The sequence below is a fragment of the Oryctolagus cuniculus genome, chromosome 17 (assembly GCF_964237555.1).
Source record: "Oryctolagus cuniculus chromosome 17, mOryCun1.1, whole genome shotgun sequence".
Lineage (NCBI taxonomy): Eukaryota > Metazoa > Chordata > Mammalia > Lagomorpha > Leporidae > Oryctolagus > Oryctolagus cuniculus.
Genome location: NC_091448.1, coordinates 872278 through 890994, shown reverse-complemented (window position 1 = coordinate 890994; position 18717 = coordinate 872278). Strand labels below are relative to the sequence as shown.

The 18717-nt window shown below is 73.2% G+C and overlaps 2 protein-coding genes across 18 annotated transcripts in view; both read right to left on the bottom strand.

Annotated features, from left to right (window-relative positions):
• Window positions 1-966: 966 nt before the first annotated feature.
• FASN (fatty acid synthase) lies at window positions 967-16242 on the bottom strand. The gene is made up of 43 exons (XM_070060093.1): window positions 15989-16242; window positions 14850-14983; window positions 14464-14616; window positions 13671-13844; window positions 13367-13567; window positions 13174-13296; window positions 12982-13097; window positions 12747-12881; window positions 11882-12344; window positions 11612-11799; window positions 11331-11520; window positions 10827-10921; window positions 10569-10703; window positions 10296-10499; window positions 9637-9752; window positions 9383-9555; window positions 9116-9307; window positions 8951-9031; window positions 8692-8871; window positions 8434-8613; window positions 8143-8346; window positions 7658-7962; window positions 7014-7403; window positions 6780-6944; window positions 6585-6703; window positions 6352-6506; window positions 6045-6245; window positions 5817-5967; window positions 5553-5731; window positions 5341-5460; window positions 5089-5211; window positions 4736-4959; window positions 4455-4656; window positions 4209-4360; window positions 4038-4129; window positions 3759-3910; window positions 3435-3680; window positions 3141-3329; window positions 2827-3057; window positions 2454-2674; window positions 2279-2377; window positions 1841-2092; window positions 967-1759 (listed from the first exon to the last, which is right to left on the bottom strand). The coding sequence occupies exons 2-43, from the start codon at window positions 14974-14976 to the stop codon at window positions 1622-1624; spliced, it is 7536 nt and encodes a 2511-aa protein (XP_069916194.1). The 5' UTR covers window positions 14977-14983; window positions 15989-16242; the 3' UTR covers window positions 967-1621.
• Window positions 16243-18070: 1828 nt separating this feature from the next.
• Window positions 18071-18717, bottom strand: part of CCDC57 (coiled-coil domain containing 57) — an 80409-nt gene continuing 79762 nt past the window's right edge. For 16 of the 17 annotated variants that reach the window (XR_011383308.1, XM_070060094.1, XM_070060104.1 and 13 more), the window contains one exon: window positions 18071-18306. Coding sequence is in view for 15 of the 17 variants with exons in the window: in XM_070060094.1 (XP_069916195.1) it covers window positions 18134-18306 (173 nt within the window). In the remaining 2 variants the exon portion in view is untranslated. The remainder of the gene's footprint in view (window positions 18307-18717) is intronic. The other variant, XR_011383309.1, reaches the window with a different exon arrangement.

Sequence of the window (18717 nt, the reverse complement as noted above, 5' to 3'; positions counted from 1 at the left end):
TGGGTCTCCCACGGGGTGCAGGGACCCGCCTGGGCCACCCTCTGCTGCTTTCCAGGCGCATGCGCAGGGAGCTGGGGGGGGGCAGCCGGGACTGCGACTGGCGCTGTGGCTCTGTGCGCAGGTGCTCGGGCCCCCGCCGCCCGCGCCGGGGACTTAGTGGGAGCTGGATGCGGTGTGGGGCGGGGCTGTCCCGGGAGCAGCTGGACAGCGCACCACCGCGGCGTCTCTGCAAGTCGGTGGGGCTGTGCCACCGCAGGCCTCCTCACCCGGCGCGCGCTTGCAGGGCGGCTCTGCCCGCAGACCGGGGACGGCAGCCCCGCCCCGCCCCTCCCCGCCCCGCGTGCCTCGCTCACGCTTCTAAGCCTTCGAACATCTGGGAGTCACTGTTCTCGGGTCACTTCTGGGCCAATTTTGATTTTTGCCCCCTCTATGCTTGTCTTTTCTTTCATTTGAAAGGCAGAGAGAGAGGGACTGAGGCCTCCCGCCCACGGTCACTCCTCAGAAGCCAGCGCTGGGCTGAACCCCAGGCGCCAGCCCACGAGTGCGGGGCCGGAAGCCGCCATCAGCAGGCTTCCACGCGGGGCAGAGGCCTCAGGCGGGGCTGACCGCCGTGCCGCACCCAGGCTCGGTTCTGGGCTCGGGCAGCGTGCTGCCTGGCCTGCGGGGTCTGGCTTCTCCCAGGCGGGAGGACCGAGCCGGTGATTTCTCGAGTTATTTACTCCCCGGGACTGGACGCGGTGAGCCCTGTGGCTCCGAGCAGCGCGGGCCGCGCCTCCAGCTCCCCAGAGAGCCCTCCCGCCGCTGGGTGACTGCGTGGGCGCGGGTGGGCTCTGGCTGGCAGCCCTGGCGCTGGCGCTCCGGGGGGCCGTCCCTGTGCTGGCGGCCGGAGCCCGAGTGCGGACCCTGCCCGGCTGCCCTCAGAGCCCAGGCATGGGGTGTCCCTGGGGAGCAGGAAGGAGTCGGAAGCAAGGAGCTCATGTGTGGTTTAATCAGGGTGGCTGGGGGGGCGCCAAGAGCAGCATCGAACAAGGGAGTAAAAACGGGGCGAGCACACGCGGCTCTGCACTGCCGGCTACGTCGAGATCCCAGCAGCGACCTCAAGGGCTTTTGGGGACGAACACAGACACAGAGCGGCGCCCGGTGCCGTCCGCAGGGCCCAGAGCCGGCCCTGCATCATGGGTGCAGCGGGCACCGGGGACGAGGCCTGGGGGCTCCCCTGCTCTGGGGACGGGCCCGCCCCCTCCCTTCCTCCAGCGGGCGGAGGCCGGGCCTGGCATCCACGGGGGCTCCAGGTGGGTGCAGCCCAGGCAGGACCGCCAGGCGACCTCGAAGTCTGCCCTGGAGTGGCTTCTGCCATCTTCATTGAGGGGGTGGGCCCGGGGCGGGGTCTTTCCCAGCGAGGCAATAAATACGAGGATTCAGAGCCCCAGCCCCACGCGGCAGAGGGCTCAGCCGCCTCCCGCGGCCCCGGCTCTTCACAGACCAGCCGGTCTCCAAGCCGGGGGCTCCGGGGCTCCCGGCACGTGCCCGGGACACGGCGCTGTCCTGCTTCTGCCGGCCACAGGCGGGTCCCACCGGCAGGACCCCGCCCAGCCCCGGCCGGGCGTGGCAGCCGCGGGGGCTAGCCCTCGCGCACGCTCACTCGCGGCTCGGCCAGGGAGCTGTGCATGATGCTGATGATGGACTCCAGGCCGCTGCCCTCCAGCAGCGTGCGGTGGTCGCCCTCGATGACGTGCACAGACACCTTCCCGTCACACACCTGCGGGGACACGCGTGAGCGGGCCCTGCGCCCCGCCCCGCCCCGCCCGCGCCACACCCCCGCCCCGCCCCCGCCACGCACCTGCGAGAGGTTGTAGTCGGCGCCCAGGTCCTGGCCGTAGGCGCCGCCTGTCTTGGCGCGCAGCAGGGTCACGTTGCCGTGGTACTTGGCCTTGGGGGTGTACTGCTCAGCCGCGCGCAGCTTGTGGTAGAAGGACAGGGCCGCGAAGCTCAGCTCCTGGCGGTCCAGGCCGTGGTGGCTCTTGGTGACGAGGTCCACGGTGGCCGCCACGCGCTCCTCCAGGCTGTTCAGCGGCAGCAGCGCCTCGAGCACCTGTGGGGCTGGGCCTCAGTGCGCGCCGGGGCCCGGCACCTGCCCGGGGGCCCCCGCGCCCCCCGCCCGCCCCGCCCGGGGCCCCTGCGCCCCCCGCCCGCCCCGCCCGGGGCCCCCGCGCCCCCCACCCGCCCTGCCCGGGGCCCCCGCGCCCCCCGCCCGCCCTGCCCGGGGGCCCGGACCCACCCTGCTGTGCTCAGCATCCGTGAACTGCTGCACGAAGAAGCACATGGCCTCCGCCTCCGCCTCGGCCTCACAGCCCGGGGTCATCTTGGCGCGGTAGCTCTGCAGGAGGAGGGACTGCTGCCGCCAGCGCGCTCCCAGCGGGTGGGGGAGCCCGGGGGCCAGCGCCGGGCCTTACCTGGGTGTAGGCCAGCACGTAAGTGTGCGAGCCGTCAAAGAGGAAGAGGCTGTTGTTGGTGGGGGCCTGGCCCTGCTGGGCCTGCAGCTGTGAGCACATCTCGAAGGCCACACAGGCCCCGTAGGAGTAGCCGGCCACGCGGTAGGGCCCCTCGGGCTGCACCTGCCTGATGCAGTCGACGTAGTAGGCGGCCAGGCTCTGGATGCTGTCCAGCGGGGCAGCTGCAAGGCAGCGTGGAGCACTCAGGCAGGGCGCGGGGGCAGCCGCGGGCTGGGCGGCGTGGCGGGGCAGGGCGGGGCTGGGTGCGGGGCGTGGCAGGGCGGGGCAGGGTGGTGGGGCGGGGCGGGGCGTGGCATGGCGGGGCGGGGCGCACCTCGGGTGCACTGCAGGCCGTAGGTGGGGATGCTGAGCTTGGCAGCTAGGCTGTGGAACACGGTGGTGGAGCCCTCGATGGGGTGCACCAGGAACAGCGGCCGCTCCGAGTTCTGCACCGAGTTGAGCCGCGTCAGGGTGGGGCCCTCGGGGTTCACCAGCAGGGTGCTCAGGTTCAGCCGCGCCTGCTCCTGGGCTGGGCTGCTCTCCTTGGACGTGGTGGCTGCCAGCTCTGTGAGGAGGGGCAGGTGTCAGGAGGGGAGGGGAGGGGCGGTGCTGCCCCTGCCCCGCCCCCTGCCGGGAGCCTGCACGCACCGGGGGCCGCGCCGGCCTGGGCGGACAGCTCCTGCAGCCTGCGCAGCGTGAGCTGCCGCACCTCGCGCATGGACAGCACCAGGTCGTGCTCGCGCTCCAGGGTCTGGCGCACTTCCACGCCCATGAGCGAGTCCAGGCCCAGGTCCGCCAGCGAGCTGTCCAGGTTGATGCCGGCCAGGTCACGAATGCCTGCGGAGGGAGGCTCGGTTGGCAGTGCTGGGGCAGCCGGGCCCGGGCTCAGGCGCCACTCGGGACGGGGCCGCTGCGTCGGAGAGCGGGGACGGGCGGGCTCACCCAGGATGTGCGCCACGGCCTTCAGCAGGTCCCGCTGGCCCTCGCCCTCCGCGCGGGCCTTGGCCTTCTTCTCGGCCAGCACGAAGCTGCCGAGCACGGCGTGGGGCTGGTGCAGGAAGAGATCTAGCACGTCCAGGCAGGAGGCAATGCGCTGCGGCAGCGTGCCCCCGATGACCGTGTCGTTGGTGCCCATGGACTCCAGGATGATGCCCACGTCGCCGATGGCGCCCCACTGCACAGCCAGGCCTGCGGGCGAGGGGGCCGGTGGGCAAGGGTCTCGGGGCAGGGGGGGTGTGGGGAAGGCGGGGCAGGGGCGGGGCTCACCTGGGAGGCCGTCGTGCCGGCGCTGCTCGCAGATGCGCTCCATGGTGGAGTTGGCAAAGCCGTAGTTGGTCTGGCCAGCGTTGCCGCGCCCGCAGCTCACCGACGAGAAGGCCACGAAGTAGTCCAGCTCCGGACAGGCCTCCCGGGTCACCCTGCGGGCGCCTGCGTCACTCCCCACAGCCAGCTCCCGCCCCTGCCTGCCCCAGCGCGCCCGGACAGACCGTCCCGGCCCCCGGTGCCCAGCCCCGGGCCCAGCAGAGCGGCGGGTGGCGGCCGTACCTGTCCAGGTTCATGGTGCCGTTGTACTTGGGCTTGCTGACGTCGAGGAAGAGCGCGGGGGTCTGGTTCTCCAGCATGGCGTCTCGCAGGACCTGGGGGCACGTGTCCTCAGCAGCGGCTCAGGCTCGGGGGCACCCAGCACCGAGGGATCCGCCCAGGGCCTGCGCTCACCACAGCCAAGTTGAAGACGCCGCCGACAGGCCCCAGCTGTGCCGCCTCGGCCACCAGGGCCCGGGCGCCCTCCAGCGAGCTGGCGTCACTGGTGGACACCAGCACCTGCACGCCCTGGCGCCTCCACTCACGAACCTGCTTGGCCTGGTAGCCTGCAAGACACGGGCGGTGGGCGCCGGGCAGGGGAGGGGGGCGCCCCCCACGGCCGCCATGGGGACCAGCAGGGGCGCGGTCCTGCCGGCTCACCTGTGCGGATCCCTGAGCGCGAGGTCAGCACCAGCCTCTGGGCCCCCCGCACCACCAGCCACTGGGCCAGCTCGAGGCCAAAGCCGCCCAGGCCGCCCGTGATGACATAGCTCTTGTGGGCCGGGCAGAAGGTCTTGGACACGGCCGTGGTCAGGGTGGGCCGCACGCCCTTCAGCACCGCCTCCTGCTCCTCCTCGCGCACCTGCGCCAAGCACGGCAGGGCTCAGACGCCGCCCCGGGGCCGGCTCCCGCCCGCCCGCCCAGCCCGGCTGCCCCCTCACCTGCACGACGACTTTGCCGATGTGCTTGCCCTGGGCCATGTGGCGGAAGGCGGCCTCCACCTGGTCCTTGGGGAAGACGGTGCGCCGCAGGGGCTGCACCACCCCGTCGCGGATGCCGGCCCGCAGCAGCTCCGCCACCTCCCGCCAGTCCGCGCTGGCGTCCTCGAAGAGCGCGTCCAGCAGGATCCCATGGAAGGTCACGTTCTTGAGGAAGACGGCCATGCCTGCGGGCGGCGGGCGGCGGGCGCCGGGGCTCGCTCAGGGCCCGGCCCGGCCCCTGGGGCGGCTCGCTCGGGCTCCCCCCTCGCCACCCCTCTCCCCAGCGGGGGCTCACCCAGGGGTGTCGGACTCACCCAGCGGGTGGTTGTTGGAGAGGTCGAATTTGCCGATCTCCAGGAAGCGGCCGTGCTGGGCCAGGCAGCGCACGCTGGCCTGCAGCTTCTCCTCCGCCAGGGAGTTGAGTACCAGGTCCACGCCTGGGCGGGGAGGGCCCCACGGTCACGCCAGCCGCCCCACCCCCCACCTGGGTAGGGAGGGCCCCACGGCCACGCCCCCTCCACCCCGCCCGGCCCCGCCCCGCCCCACGCAGGAGCCGGCTGGCTCACCCTTCCCGCCCGTGTGTCGCAGCACGTGCTGCTCGAACGATGTGTCCCGGGAGTTGGCGAAGCTGGTGCTGTCGAGCTGCGGGAACCGGGCCTGGAGGTACGCCCGCTTCTCGGCTGAGCCTGGCAGGGGACAGCGCCGTGAGCCGTGAGCCGTGAGCCGGGCGGCGGGTGGCGGGCGGAAGGCAGCCGGGGGCGGGGCTGCGAGGCCTTACCCACGGTGGTGAAGACTCGGCAGCCCAGGCTGAGGGCGATGGCGATGGCAGCCTGGCCCACGCCGCCAGAGCCGGAGTGTATGAGCACCGTCTCCCCGCGCCGCATGCGCCCGCGGACGATCAGCGAGTAGTAGGCCGTGGTGTAGACCACTGGGACCGAGGCGGCCTCCTCTAGGGTCCTGGGGACACACCACGGGGGTCAAGCCAGGGCCTGGCTGCCAGCTGCCGCCCACGCGGGGTCCCGGCCAGGCCTGTCGCGCTCACCAGCCGGAGGGCACGTCCCAGAGGAAGTCCGGTGCCAGCAGGACTGAGGTGGCCAGGCCTTCGGCGGGCACCAGCCCCATCACACGCTGGCCGCGGGAGTCGCGGCCGGAGAACTCCATGCCCAGCATGCAGTCACGGGCGGCCCACTTTCCTGGGGGCGAACGGCAGTGAGCCCCTCCCCGCCAGGTGCCGGGCCCGGGCCCTGGGCTGCGTCCCTCCCTCGCACACCTGGGATGGCGTCGGGGGACAGCTTGCCGGTGGCCAGCATGATGTCCCGGAAGTTGAGGGAGGCGTAGTAGACGGTGCAGAGCTGAGCGTCGGAGCCGGGCTGGGCGTGGCGCAGCGGGGAGCACACCCAGCGGATGGAGGAGAGGTCGCCCCGAGTGAGGACGTTCACGAAGGCGTGGGCCGTCTGCTCCTGCGGCTTGTCTGGGGGCGGCAGGAGCGAGGCTGCCACGGGCCTCCTGGCCGGGGTCCCCATCCTCCTGCTCAGCCCGCCCCTCAGGCAGGGAGCCCGCGAGGGCCGGGGGCTCACCCTGCTCCAGCGGGAAGTGGCGGAAGGCGCCCCAGGCCCCGTCCCGATGCACGTTCATCACCAGGTCCCCCCGCAGCACCTCCCGCAGCTCCGCGGACTCGGGGCCCAGGGCAGGCGCGGGCGACTTGCTGCTGAGGTTGGACAGCAGGACGCACCTGTGGGCGGCAGGGTGTGAGGGCCGTGGGGGCGGGGCCGTGGGGGCGGGCGTGGCGTGGGGGGCGGGCGTCTCTCACCGAATCCGGTGCCCGCCGGGCTCTTTGCGGAGGCAGTTCACCAGGCCCACGACGCCCGAGGTGGCGCAGTCCACAGCCGTCAGCCACACGGGCCGGGAGGAGTCCTCGGCCAGCACGTCCTGCGGGACAAGGCGGGGTTGGCCTCTGGGAGGGCCACGGGCTGTGCTGGGTGGGGGCCCAGGCCCAGGCCCAGACCTTCAGAGAGTCCACCCATCGGAAGCTGGCGTCCTCCACGGGCAGGAAGATGGGGCTGTCCTGGGGGCTGGGCCGGCGGCACAGGAACAGGGCGGAGCCGTAGAAGGAGGTCTTCAGGCCCACGACGTGCAGCGCCGCCTCCGCGAACAGGCGCTCCCACTCGTCCTGCGGGGGGCGGGGTCAGCGCCGGCTGGCCTGGCCCCGGCCCCCCCCCAGCCTGGCCCCGGGTCCCACCTTGGTCAGGAGGCTCGGCCCACGCTGAGGCTCGGAAGAGGCGAGGAAGGCCAGGGTCTCGCCGAGGGCGTGTCCCCGCAGCAGGGTGTGCAGCAGTAGGAAGCCGCCTTCCTTGACGGCGGCCGCCATGTTGCGCAGGGCGGAGGCCGGGTCCCCGAGGCTGGCCACGGCACAGTTGCACACCAGGAGGTTGGCTGTGCCCAGGCTGCCGGGAGCAGGGCCCGCGGGGTCCCACTGGGCCTGGCCGACGTCTCGCTGCTGCAGCTGCGCCTCGGCCGCCTGCAGGGCCTGGCTGTCGCGGTCGGTGGCGGTGTACTCCAGCTGCAGCATGGGCTGCGTGTTGAGCAGCTCTGGGATGCGGGCATACAGGTGGCCCTCCCCGGCCAGCACCTGGCATGGAGGCAGCTTCCTGAGCCAGCGACCCTGCTGGCCACCCTGCCTGCCTGCTCTCCTCAGGGTCCCCTGCCCGGAGCCCCAGGCCCCTTGCACGCCCGCACCCCAGCTCTGGCCCTGCCTGCCTGCCGTGCCGGGGTGTCTTCCGGCCGCAGCGCAGCGCGCCGGAGCAGGTGCAGCACGTGTGTCCTCACAGAGGCTGCCCTGGCCCTGGGCTCCCTGGCACGGCCCGTTGCTGGCCCAGCACCCACCTCCACCACCTTCATCCTGAGGCTGGGCAGGTTCTCCAGGGCTGTGTCCACGCAGGCCTTGAGCGCCGGAGAGTCCAGGAGGCCGCTGAGCAGCGGGTCCTCGGGCAGCCCCGGCCGCTCCCGGGCCAGCGCCTGGCCCAGCTCCCGCTGCAGGCTGCCGTTGAGCTGCAACTGGCAGGCGGTCGCCAGCAGGCGGGGCAGGGCCTGCTGAGGGGGCTCCTGGGGGGCCGGGGACCCGTCCAGCCCCGGCACGGCCATTTTCAGCCCCTGCTGGGCCACCCTGGTCTGCAGCACCTGCGCCAGCCCTGGGAGAAGAGACAGACCGATGCCCCCAGAGCCCGCCTGTGGGCCTCCCTGCAGGACAGGCACACAGCGGACAGCCCGGAACGGCCACTGCCTGCCTCCCCCAGGGCGTGTGCGGGTGGGGGCACAGCCAGGGAGGGGCTGAGTGTGTCCTCTGCCCCCGCTCGGTCAGCGGGCCTCACCCTTGCACAGCTGCAGCTCCTCCTGCAGGGCGGCGCTCTCCGACAGGCAGGCGCCCTCCACGTGGGGCACGAAGCAGAACTTCTCCAGGGTGGGCACCAGCTGTTCCTGCTGCCGCCGGGGGGCCGCGGAGGTGTGGAGGCCGGCGATGTGGGCTCCGCCGGCCACGATGGTGCCCAGACAGCTGTCCACCACCACGTCCGCCGCTGCGGGGACAGGCGGGTGAGCCCAGGGCCCCCCGGGGGCGCGGGGCAGGGTGTGGGGCGGACGCGGGCGGGGCGGGGCAGGGGTACCTCGGGCCTCGCCCTGCAGCGCATACACCTTGCGCAGGTGGGTGGCGGGGTCGATACGCAGGAGCGTGAAGCGCGTGGGCAGGCGCAGGCTGCGCTGGCTGTGGCCCAGGATGGACACTTGCAGCATGGCGTCCAGGAAGGTCACCCAGCTGTCCTTCCACAGCAGCTGGCCGGAGGTGCCTGCAGCAGAGGGGCCGGGCGCCACATGGTCTCTGAGCCCCTCTGCAGCCCGGCCAGGGCACCCGGAGCCCAGCCCACCTTCGAGGCTGGCCTCGACGACACCCTGGAAGTGGGGGCCGTAGTCGTAGCCACGCAGCCGCAGCTCCTTGTACACGTCGCCCTGGGTCAGCCGGAAGGCGGCAGAGGCGTCCGCGGGACTCAGGCCTTCTGGGCGCTCGAAGAGCTCGGGGTTCGGGTCCTCCCACTGGTATATCTTCCCTGCGGGTGGGCGGCAGACGGGCCTGAGTGGGCTGGGGCAGGGCCGTCCAGCTGTGCCCCGAGCTGGGACCCCACTCACCGCTCACGATCAGGTTGCCGTTCTCAGACACCTCAAAGGCACGGGAGGCCTCCAGGAGCCGCACCTCCAGCGGCACGGTCCCTGTGGAGCAGCGGAGTCAGGTTCAAAGGTCAGAGGTCAGCGGGCCCCGCCCCTCAGTGCCCCAGCCTCTGCCAGGGGCCTCACCAGTCTTGGGCAGGATGGTGGCCTGGTGCAGGGTCACGTCCTCGAACACCACGGCCATCTGCTCCATGGCCAGGCCCAGGCTGCGAGCCAGGGTCTTCCAGGCCAGGCACAGGTAGCCGGTGCCGGGGAAGATGACGCGGCCGTCAATGCGGTGGTCCACCAGGTAGTGGTCGGGGGACTCGGGGCTGGCGTCTGCGGGCAGGCACAGGTCTCAGAACCAGCGCACCAGGGCCCAGCCGCAGCTCCCCAGCGCGGGGCCCGGCTCACCGATGTTGTAGACGGTGGCGGAGGAGGAACTGGAGCCATTCGGGAAGTCCTCGGCGGCGGGCACGTCCCAGCTCTGGCTGTGGTCCCACTTGATGTGGGGGGAGATGAGAGGGGTCCCTCGGGGGGCCGGGAACTCCACCGGCGGGAACAGGGCGTTGGGGTCGACGTCGATGCTGCCAAGGGGACGGGGGCGTGAGCGGCTGGCCCGGCCTGCTCGGGGGCTCTCGGGGGCGGGCGGGCGGGCGGGGACCTACCCGGTGAGGTGCAGCTTGCCCAGGCTGGTAAGCAGGAACTCCAGGTTGTCCCTGTGGTCTTTCTTCATCAGGGGCAGGATGGTGCAGCTGGACTTGAGGCCCCGCTTCAGGACGGCCTGGGGGCAGAGACGAGCTGGGCCCCCACCCCGGCCCCCGCCCCCCGCCCCAGCCCTGCCCGAGCACCACAGCAAGGTGGGGTGGGGAGGGCAGAGACGAGCTGGGTTCCCCCCGCCCCGGCCCCCCGCCCCGGCCCTGCCCGTGCACCCGCAGCAAGGTGGGGAGGGCAGAGATGAGCTGGGTCCCCCCACCCCGGCCCCCGCCCCGGCCCTGCCCGTGCACCCGCAGCAAGGTGGGGAGGGCAGAGACGAGCTGGGTTCCCCCCGCCCCGGCCCCCCGCCCCGGCCCTGCCTGCGCACCGCAGCAAGGTGGGGGTGGGGAGGGCAGAGACGAGCTGGGTCCCCCCACCCCGGCCCCCTGCCCCGGCCCTGCCTGCGCACCGCAGCAAGGTGGGGGTGGGGAGGGCAGAGACGAGCTGGGTCCCCCCACCCCGGCCCCCTGCCCCGGCCCTGCCTGCGCACCGCAGCAAGGTGGGGGTGGGGAGGGCAGAGACGAGCTGGGTCCCCCCACCCCGGCCCCCCGCCCCGGCCCTGCCCGCGCACCTGCAGCAAGGCGTGGGGGGCGATCTCCAGCACCACCGCGTGCTCGGGCACGTGCCACAGCGCCTCCTGGAACAGCACGGGGCTCACCAGGTTGTTGACGTTGTACTCGGCCGAGGACGTGCGGGCCAGGCTGCCCTGCCACTGGGCCTCGGGGATGGAGGTGCTGAGCCAGCGGGCGGAGCGCGGCCGCGGCTGCCGGATCACCTGCGCACACGGGCCGGGTCAGCGGGGGCCGGGCCGGCCGCGCCCGGGGCCCCGCGGCGGGCAGCCCACCTTCTTGAGTGCCTCCAGCAGCGTGGGGGCGATGGCCTCCATGAAGTAGGAGTGGAAGGCCATGCCGCCCGTCCGCACCTCCTTGGCGAACACGCCCTCCTGCTTCAGCTGCTCCACGAACTCGCTCATGGAGGCCTGGGGCGGCAGGGGTCAACAGGCCTTGACTGGCGAGCCTGGGCCCGCCGCGCCCCTCACCCCCACCCGGGACCGGCGCCGGCCTTGCGAGGCCGGGAGGGGCGGGCGGCGGCCCGGGCCCACCTTAGGCCCCGAGATGGTCACTGTGTCCTCCGAGTTGTGGCAGGCGGGCACGATGCCAGGCGGGCAGCGCTGCTTGCACTCCTCCCAGGACAGGCCTGCAAAGCAGCAGCGTGGGAGCCTGCACGCTGCCCGGGGCTGGCGCGTCGCCCGTAATCAGAGGTGGCTCGCTAACGACAGCCTCGCGGGGCCCAGCTGCGTTTGATCCTGGGCGGAGGTGTCATTAGGGGGTGTCGTGGGCAGGGGCCGGGCACAGCTCCGTAATGACATCCTGAGGCCCGGGCACTGGACAGAGCTCCCACAGGGACCGAGGAGGCCTCGGCCTCTCCTCTGCCCGGCCCGCACACTCTCGGGCCGCCCCTGCAGCCCCCGGGGCTCCGTGTGGTCACACAGGGCCACTCTCCCCCATGGGTGCCAGAACTGCGGCTCAGAGCGAGACCCCGCCCCTCCCTGGAGACCCCGGGCCCGCAGAAGGAGAGGGGTGGGGGGCCCGGGGGAAAGTCCTACCCACGGCGGCCATGGCGCCAGGCGGGAGGTGGGCCTCCTTGATGCACTGGCCCCTCCAGTAGGCGGCGAGCACGGCCTCCTCCTGGGACAGGCAGCCGTCGGCGTAGCCGCAGGCCACCTCCCCCAGGGAGTGCCCCACGATGCCGTCGGGCTGCAGGCCCATGGAGGTCAGCAGGTCTATGAGGGCGATCTGGGGGCAGGGAGAGGCCTGGTCACGCCAGCCCGAGGGCTCCGCCGAGCCCCAGTGCCCGGTGCCAGGACCCCCGAGCGCCGGTGCCTACCTGGATGGCGGTGAGGCTGACGAAGGCGTGGACGATGTCATCAAAGACGTCCTCGTCCGTGCTCAGCAGCAGCGCCGACACCTTCACCGCGAACGGCTCCAGGGCCGCGTCGGAGCGCAGGATGGAGTCCCGGAAGCGGTCCAGGCGCATGAGGCTCAGCCCCATCCCGCGCCACTGCGTGCCCATGCCTGTCCCGGAGCGCGCGTCAGGCACAGCCGCCGTGCAGCCCGCTCCCCGGGGACGCCCGAGGCTGGGGCGGTGGGCGCTCACCTGAGCAGATGAACCAGAGTGGGCGCTTGCCGGCGGGCACCTGCTGCACTTCCTGGCTGCCGGCCTCTCCGCCCAGCACGGAGTAGCCGCGGAAGGGCATGGCGGCCGTGGGCGTGGCCGCGATGTCGTTGAGCATGTTCAGAAAGGGCAGGTCCCGGCTGTGCTGGCGGCCCTGCTCCAGCAGGTCCTGGACGGCCTCCAGGGTGCGCCCGCTGGCCCTCAGCAGGCGGGGCAGAGAGGCGTGGGGGCCGGGGGGCGCAGGGGCCTGTGTGTTGGGCTGGAGGACGACGTGCACGTTGGAGCCGCCGAAACCAAAGGAGTTGATGCCGACGTTGCCGCCGCGCACGGGCAGGGGCCGGTCCACCACCTGCAGCCGCCCGTCGCTCAGCGCGGGGACCTCGGGGTTGGGGCTGTGGAAGTGCAGGTTGGGGGCCCAGAGCCCGTGCTCCAGGGAGAGCAGCACCTACGGGCAAGAGTGCGGCAGGTGGGCGCCGAGCCCCGGCAGGAGGCAGACTGCCCCCGGGGCCCAGTCCTGCTCTGCCCGGGACCCTGGCCTCGGCCAGGCCTCCGCGTGCTGGGGCGTCACCGTCCCCCACACACGTGAGCAAGCCTGACTGACGGTGGGCGTGGGCACGAGTGTCCTGGAGTCCTGGCTCCTCCAGGTGCCGGCGGCAGCCCTGCTGGCTGCCAGGACGCTGTGGAGCCAGGTGCCACGTCCTCTAGCGCCCCCCGCTGGGGCCCCCCAGAGCCCACTCCCTGCCATCCCATCCCCAGCCCCAGTCCCGCTTCCACCTGCCAGACAGGAAGCTGAGGCCACAGCAGACACAGCTCAGGTGCGTGGGCCCCCAGGGCCCAGTCCACGTACCTTGGCCAGGGACGTGAGCCCCGAGGCGGGCTCAGGGTGCCCCATGTTGGACTTGGTGGACCCGATCAGCAGGGGCTCCTTGCGGGAGGCGCACAAGGCTCGGACGATGCCATTCAGCTCCTGGGGGTCGCCCGCCTTGGTGGACACAGAGAGGGTCAGGGGCTCTGGCCGCTCGGCCTCCCAGCGTGGGCACAGACGTAGGCGGCCCCGGGCGGCAGGGGGACATGAGGCTCACCTTGGTGCCTGTGCCGTGGGCCTCGATGAACTCCAGGGACTCGGGGGCCACCCCTGCTGGCTCATACAGGGACCGGATGAGCTGCTCCTGGGCCTCTCCAGAGGGGAAGGTCACGCCTGCAGGGCAGCCACAGGAACAGGCGTCAAGCCTCCGCGCCCTGCACCTGCGCGGCCCCCTCCTCGCCCCACGCACCTTGCTCCTTGCAGCCGTCGGTGTTGGTGCCGCTGTTGAGGATGGTGGCGTACACGCGCCGGGCCAGAGACTTCTTGGTCAGCAGGACGGCCACCACGGCCTCGGAGCGGCAGTACCCGTTTCCTGCAGCAGAGCTGAGCTCAGCCCCGCCCCACCCGCCCGCCCCGCCCCCCGCTGGGCACGCCCGCCTCACCTGAGTCGTCGAAGGCCTTGCAGGTGCCCTCGGGGCTGAGCATGCCCAGCTTCATGAACTGCACGGAGGTGTTGGGCTTCAGCAGCACGTTGATGCCGCCGGCCACGGCCGCCGGGCACTGCCCGCTGCGGATGGCCTGGTAGGCGTTGTGCAGGGCCAGCAGGCTGGAGGAGCAGGCTGTGTCCAGGGCGACGCTGGGCCCTGCGCAGGGGCAGACGCGGGAGTGGGCACCCGGAGCGGGGGTGGGGGGCTCGGGGCGGGCCCCGCCCCCCATGGGGAGCGCCAGGCCGGGGCAGGGACCCACCTTTGAAGTCGAAGAAGAAGGAGAGCCGGTTGGCCATCATGGCGCGCTGGCAGCCCACCATGCTGTAGCCCAGGAGCGTCTCGGGGTCTCGGCTCAGGGCCTCCGAGGCCTCGGAGCCACTCACGCCCACCCAGACGCCGGTGTGCGTGCCCCGGAGGGAGGCTGGGTTGATGCCTGTGGGGGCGGCGGGGTGTGTGGGCAGCGCGGTCAGAACCCAGCTGCCCTGCTCAGCCGCGGGCGGAGCCTCTGCCGAGACCCGAGAACCAGGTCAGGAAATGGGGGCACCGAGGTCTGGGTCAGGGGCCACAGGAGGGACAGGGCAGCATTGTCCCCGGTGACTCCCTCGGCCCCTGGCGTCACAGGCAGGGCCTGATGAGCCTGTTGGCCGAGAGCACCGGCACCAAGGGCGGCCTGCCCAAGATAAGGAGACAAAAGCCGAGTGTCCGGGCTGCAAAAGGAGAGAGGGGCCGGGCCGGCCCCCGGGAGTGCCGCCCAAGGCCTCCAGGTGGGGCCGCGCAGCAGCCCCAGGGTCGGGGGAAGAGTCCAGGCCCCAGCCGGACCCAGGGGCGATGCCGTGGACGAAGCCTGGGTTGCCGGGCCGGGCTGTCCGTCCCCCAGAGCCACCTGCTCTGCCATCACCCCGGCCCTTGCCCAAGACCAGCCAGACGGCGACAGTGAAGAAACTGGGGCGCCAGGGCATGCCTGGGACACAGCGCGTTGTGAAACTGGCCTTCCCAGGGCGCCCCCCAAGCCCTGGGCCTAGACCGGGCCGGCGGCACCGCAGGGGGCCCACCTGCATCCACGATGGCCTCGTAGGTGACCTCCAGCAGCAGCCGGAGCTGGGGGTCCATCGTGTGAGCCTGCTTGGGGTGGACGCCGAAGAAGGCCGCGTCAAACTTGGACAGGTCCTTCAGCTTGCCGGAGCGCCTGGGCAGGCCGTAGAGCCCTGCAGGGGGCAGCGTCCGTGAGTCCCTGCCCAGGAGGGCCACCCCAGGCCCGGCCCCCCACCGGCCAAGACAGGCAGCAGACGCACTGGTCAGTCAGGTAGAGCGGCTCGGCTGCGGGAGGAAATACTGCCGGCACTGGCCGCTGCCCCAACCCCCACGTGTCCGCTCTGGGCGACCGGCGGGCAGGCGCTGGGTGTGCGGAAGCCCCCGCAGGGGTCCTGGCCCCACTCACCCGCTTTCCAGCGCCGATCGTCATCCGTGACCATGTCCACACCGCCCACGAGGTTGGCCCAGAACTCCTGCATGTTCTCGGACTCGGGCAGCCTCCCGGACATGCCGGCTATCACCACCTCCTCCATGGTTCCTCTGCGGGCAGGGCGCGGGCGCAGCCCAGGTCAGCTCCAGCCGGACACCCCCCAACAACGGCGGGCTGGCTGGCAGGGCGGGAGGGACCGGCGTGGACGGGCCTGAGCACGCTGCGTGCCAGGGCCTGGCAGGGCTGGGGGAAAGGTGGCCCCTGCCCCGCAGTGGACCAACCCGGCCAGTCTGGCCCCTCCAGCAGAACCACTGAACACCTGCGCGGGCCGGGCCTCCTGCCCTCGCTCGCCCCCGATCCCAGCCGCAGGCAGCGCCCGCTGGGCTGTGCGGCTTTGCTGGGGCACCAGGTCCCCGGGACACCTGCAGGGGAGCTTGGAGCAGCCGGCCGCGGGTCCAGGGCACTCCCTGCAGCGGTGGGGGCAGGGGCGAGGCCAGGGCTGGGCCCGCAACTTCCGCCGGCCCTGCCTCGTGCGCGCCCAGGGCCCGCGCGGCTCGCCCGGTGCTCGCAGCCTGGCGCCCCTGCGCGCGCAACCCCCTCCCCCTGCGCTCGGCGCCGGCCGGGGGCCGCTCCCCCAGAAAGCCCCGCTCTGTTCTCCCCTGCTTGCTATTCACGCAGAGTCGGCGGGGCGGCGCCGGGTGGAGACCCCGCGCCCCTCCCAGCTCCCCCGGCCTCCGCTCGGCCGGCGGCGCCCCCCACCGGGCCGAGCGGGCTGCCTGGGCCCGGCGGTGCCTTTGTGGGCGAGTGGAGCCGGGGGCTCCTACCGGCCCGGCCCGCGAAAACGCCGGCCGGGGGCCCGGGGCGCCCACGCGTTCGCTCCCCGAACCCCCGTCCGGCCGACCCACGAGGGGCTTCCGAGGAGCGAGGGGCTCGGACCCCGGGGCCCGGCAGGCCGCGCCGAGCGTGGCTTCGGGAGAGCCGGGCCATGCGTGCCCGAGGCCGGAGAAGGCGGGCCGGTGGCGCCCCCGGAGGCCCCAGGCCCAGGCCCAGCCCCTCGGCCCCAGCCCCCGGCCGCAGGGTCCCCCAGCCCCCGGGTCCCCGGCCCGGCCCGGTACCTGGTCTGGGCGCGGGCGGCGGTGCGGGCGGCAGAGAGCGAGGATGCAGCGCGCAGGCGGAGCGGGGCGGGCGCCGCGGCGTCTCTCTGGCTCCCTCTAGGCCGGCACCGACTCTATTTAAACTGCGGCCATCCCCGGGCGGCCACGCCACATGGGCTGACAGCTTGGCTGCGCCGCCCAGGCCAATGAGCGTCGGGGCTGCGCCCCGGGACCCGGCGCGCCGCCGCCAGTGGGGTGATGCCCGCGCGCGCCGCCCCCCACCCGCCGGACCCTACGCGGGAACGCGCTCGAGGGGGCGGGGGGACGCCGGGTGTGCGTGTGTGTGTGTGTGCGCGCCTCCGCCCCCCACTTCCGCTCCCCGCCCCCGCGGCCCGGGGCGCAGAACCGCCCGGGGCGCACGCGCGAGGGACCGAGCCCCCGGCGTCCCCCAGCTCCCGGGGCCGCCCCCGCCCCCGTGGAAGCCACGTGTGCGCTGCGCGCGGCGGCGCGGGACGGGGCGTGCTTAGGCCACGCTGGGGACCCCACCTGGACCACACCGGGGCCGCGCGAGGCAGAGCCTGGCGGGTGGGAGGCGGGCCGGGGCCGCGAGCCCGCGTGCCCGCCGTCGCCGGCCGGTCCTCGCCGCCGTCGCTGCTCGCGCCCAGCCGGCCGGGGGCGTGGCCCGCTGTGCTGCGGCGGCCAATCGCGCGCTGGGGGCGTTCGCAGCGGCCCAATGGCGGTGCGCGAGTGGGCGTTGCTAGGCGATAGGGTGATGGCCGCCGGCGGGCGGCCTCCGGGGCTGCGCGGGCTGCGGCGCTGCGCGGTCGTTGACCCCGGCCGAGGGCGCCCCGGGCAGGGTTACTGCCGGTCACCGCGGCGCGGCTGGTCCTCCTGGTCTGCCCAGCTGCGCGGGGTCGGCGCGGGAGCCCGGTGGTCGTCCGCCCTGAGGACAGGGACCGGGCGGGGCAGGGGCGGGGCGCGGCGTCCGACGCGCGGGGTCTGCCCCAGCGCCCTGCAGGGTGGTTGAACAAAGAGCCTCGGCCGTCCTCCACCAGGGTGGGCCAAGCCCTTGCTTCTCTGGCGCGCCCTCCCAGGCCGCCGACCCCCGGCCTCCCTGACGGCCTCAGGGGGCAGCAAGCGGGCCGGAGAGCACGGGCGCCTGGCAGTGCGGGGCTTGTGTCGGACCCTCTGCTGCGGGCGTCCGCGTCCGGCCTCGGACCCTGGCAGGGACGGGCGCAGGGCGCAGCCTGGCCAGGGAGCACTTGGGGTCGCATCCCTCACACCGGAGGAGGGAAGGGCGGCCAGTGGGGAGGGAGGGTCCCCAGAGGCTGACTCCGCCCTCCTTTCCTAGGGGAGGCTGCAGGGTCCGCCCCAGCAGGGGGCTTCCCACGTGGAGACCGGGCCTGCCTGGAATGGCAGCTCTCCTGCCAGCAGTGGGCCCCGGGGCTGTTGACAGGCGGCTGTAGTCTGTGTGTGTGTGTGTGTGTGTGTCACAGGGCCAGGGCGCACTTCCGGGGGTGCACTGGGGTGGGCAGCAGCTGCTCCCCCTGCCCCAGGCAGACAGGACGTGGGGTCCTTCTGTTTTACTGGCAGCGCAGTGGGGGCCGAGTGACTGTCCGGGTCACGCAGCAGGTTAGGCTGGGAGCGGCCTCCTCCCCACACCCTCCTGGGAAAGGAGAGGCTGCCCCAGGCCATGCGGCGAGGCCACCTCCTTCCCTGTGGGCAGGCACGGCAGGTGCCAGGGGAGGAAGGCCCAGAGTCCTCAAGAGCAGGTGGGACGGGCCCGAGCCTCCCGGAACTCAGGGGCCGACGTCTGCGTGTCCCACCCGGACAGTGCTGTGGTCGCTGCTCTCTGGGGTCAGCCTGGTCCCCACTACCAACCCAGAGCCTGCACGAGGGGCAGGTGCCCTGCTGGGGGCTGCCCTGGGGGCACCCCCACCCCCCACCAGGCTCTGGGGACAGACGCAGGGCCTGGGCACCGGCTGGGTGCAGGTGGCTCTGGGTGGAGACCGGCCAGTGGTGCAGGCCAGGCCAGGCCTGGCACAGGCGCCCGGGCTGCGTTTCCCAAGTAGGACACAAACAGCTGGGCCAGCCAAGCAGAGGCACGAGGGAGGCACCTGCTTTAATGGGCTCCAAGGCCTTTGGTCCCCACAGGCCATGGCGGGGTCAGGCCTTGATGTTGTAGTTCCGGATCTTGGGGGACGGCTGGCGGCTCCTGGGTTTTGCAAGATGGGCCCTGCAGGGTCTGGCGGGTGCAGACTTCGGCTGGGCTGTCACGGTCACCCCTTCGATGGCAAGGCCTGTCTGTGCTGTGCGGGGGCTCTCGGTGGCTGGACACTCTGCAGACAAGGAGGAGAGACGGGAGCACAGTGAGGGGGGAGGCTGCGGCCGGGACCCCTCGCCCTGCCCACGCAGGTCTTCGCCGTGGCCGGAGAGGCTGGGCCACCCGACCTTTGTCCTCCAGCTGTTCTGTTTCCCAAGTTTTTTGAATTCTGAATATTTCTATCGTAAAACAACCAAAACCATGATATTTCACATCGGCTAGGGGTGAGCCCAGGGCCAGCTGGAAGGCCTGGCAGGTGGGGTCTTTGGACTCCAAGGTGGGGGAGGGGCAGCAGGTGCTGAGGGCTGGCGCCTGGGTGGGCCTGGCTGTGCAGCTGTCCGCTTGGTCCTTGCCAGCCACTGGGGGCGCCTCCTGTAGCCTCGGGCGGGGGACGGGGTGGGGGCTCCAGTCCACAGCGGCTGCTGGC

Bases quoted from the DNA above. Each gene is read 5' to 3' on its own strand.
- FASN (XM_070060093.1), bottom strand. From the start codon at position 14,976: ATGGAGGAGGTGGTGATAGCCGGCATGTCCGGGAGGCTGCCCGAGTCC. The intron at 13,845-14,463 runs GTGGGCCCCCTG...CCGCCCCCACAG, and splicing joins CGAGGCCATCGTGGATGCAG to GCATCAACCCAGCCTCCCTC. The intron at 6,945-7,013 runs GTGGGACCCGGG...CGCCCCCCGCAG, and splicing joins GGCCGAGCCTCCTGACCAAG to GACGAGTGGGAGCGCCTGTT.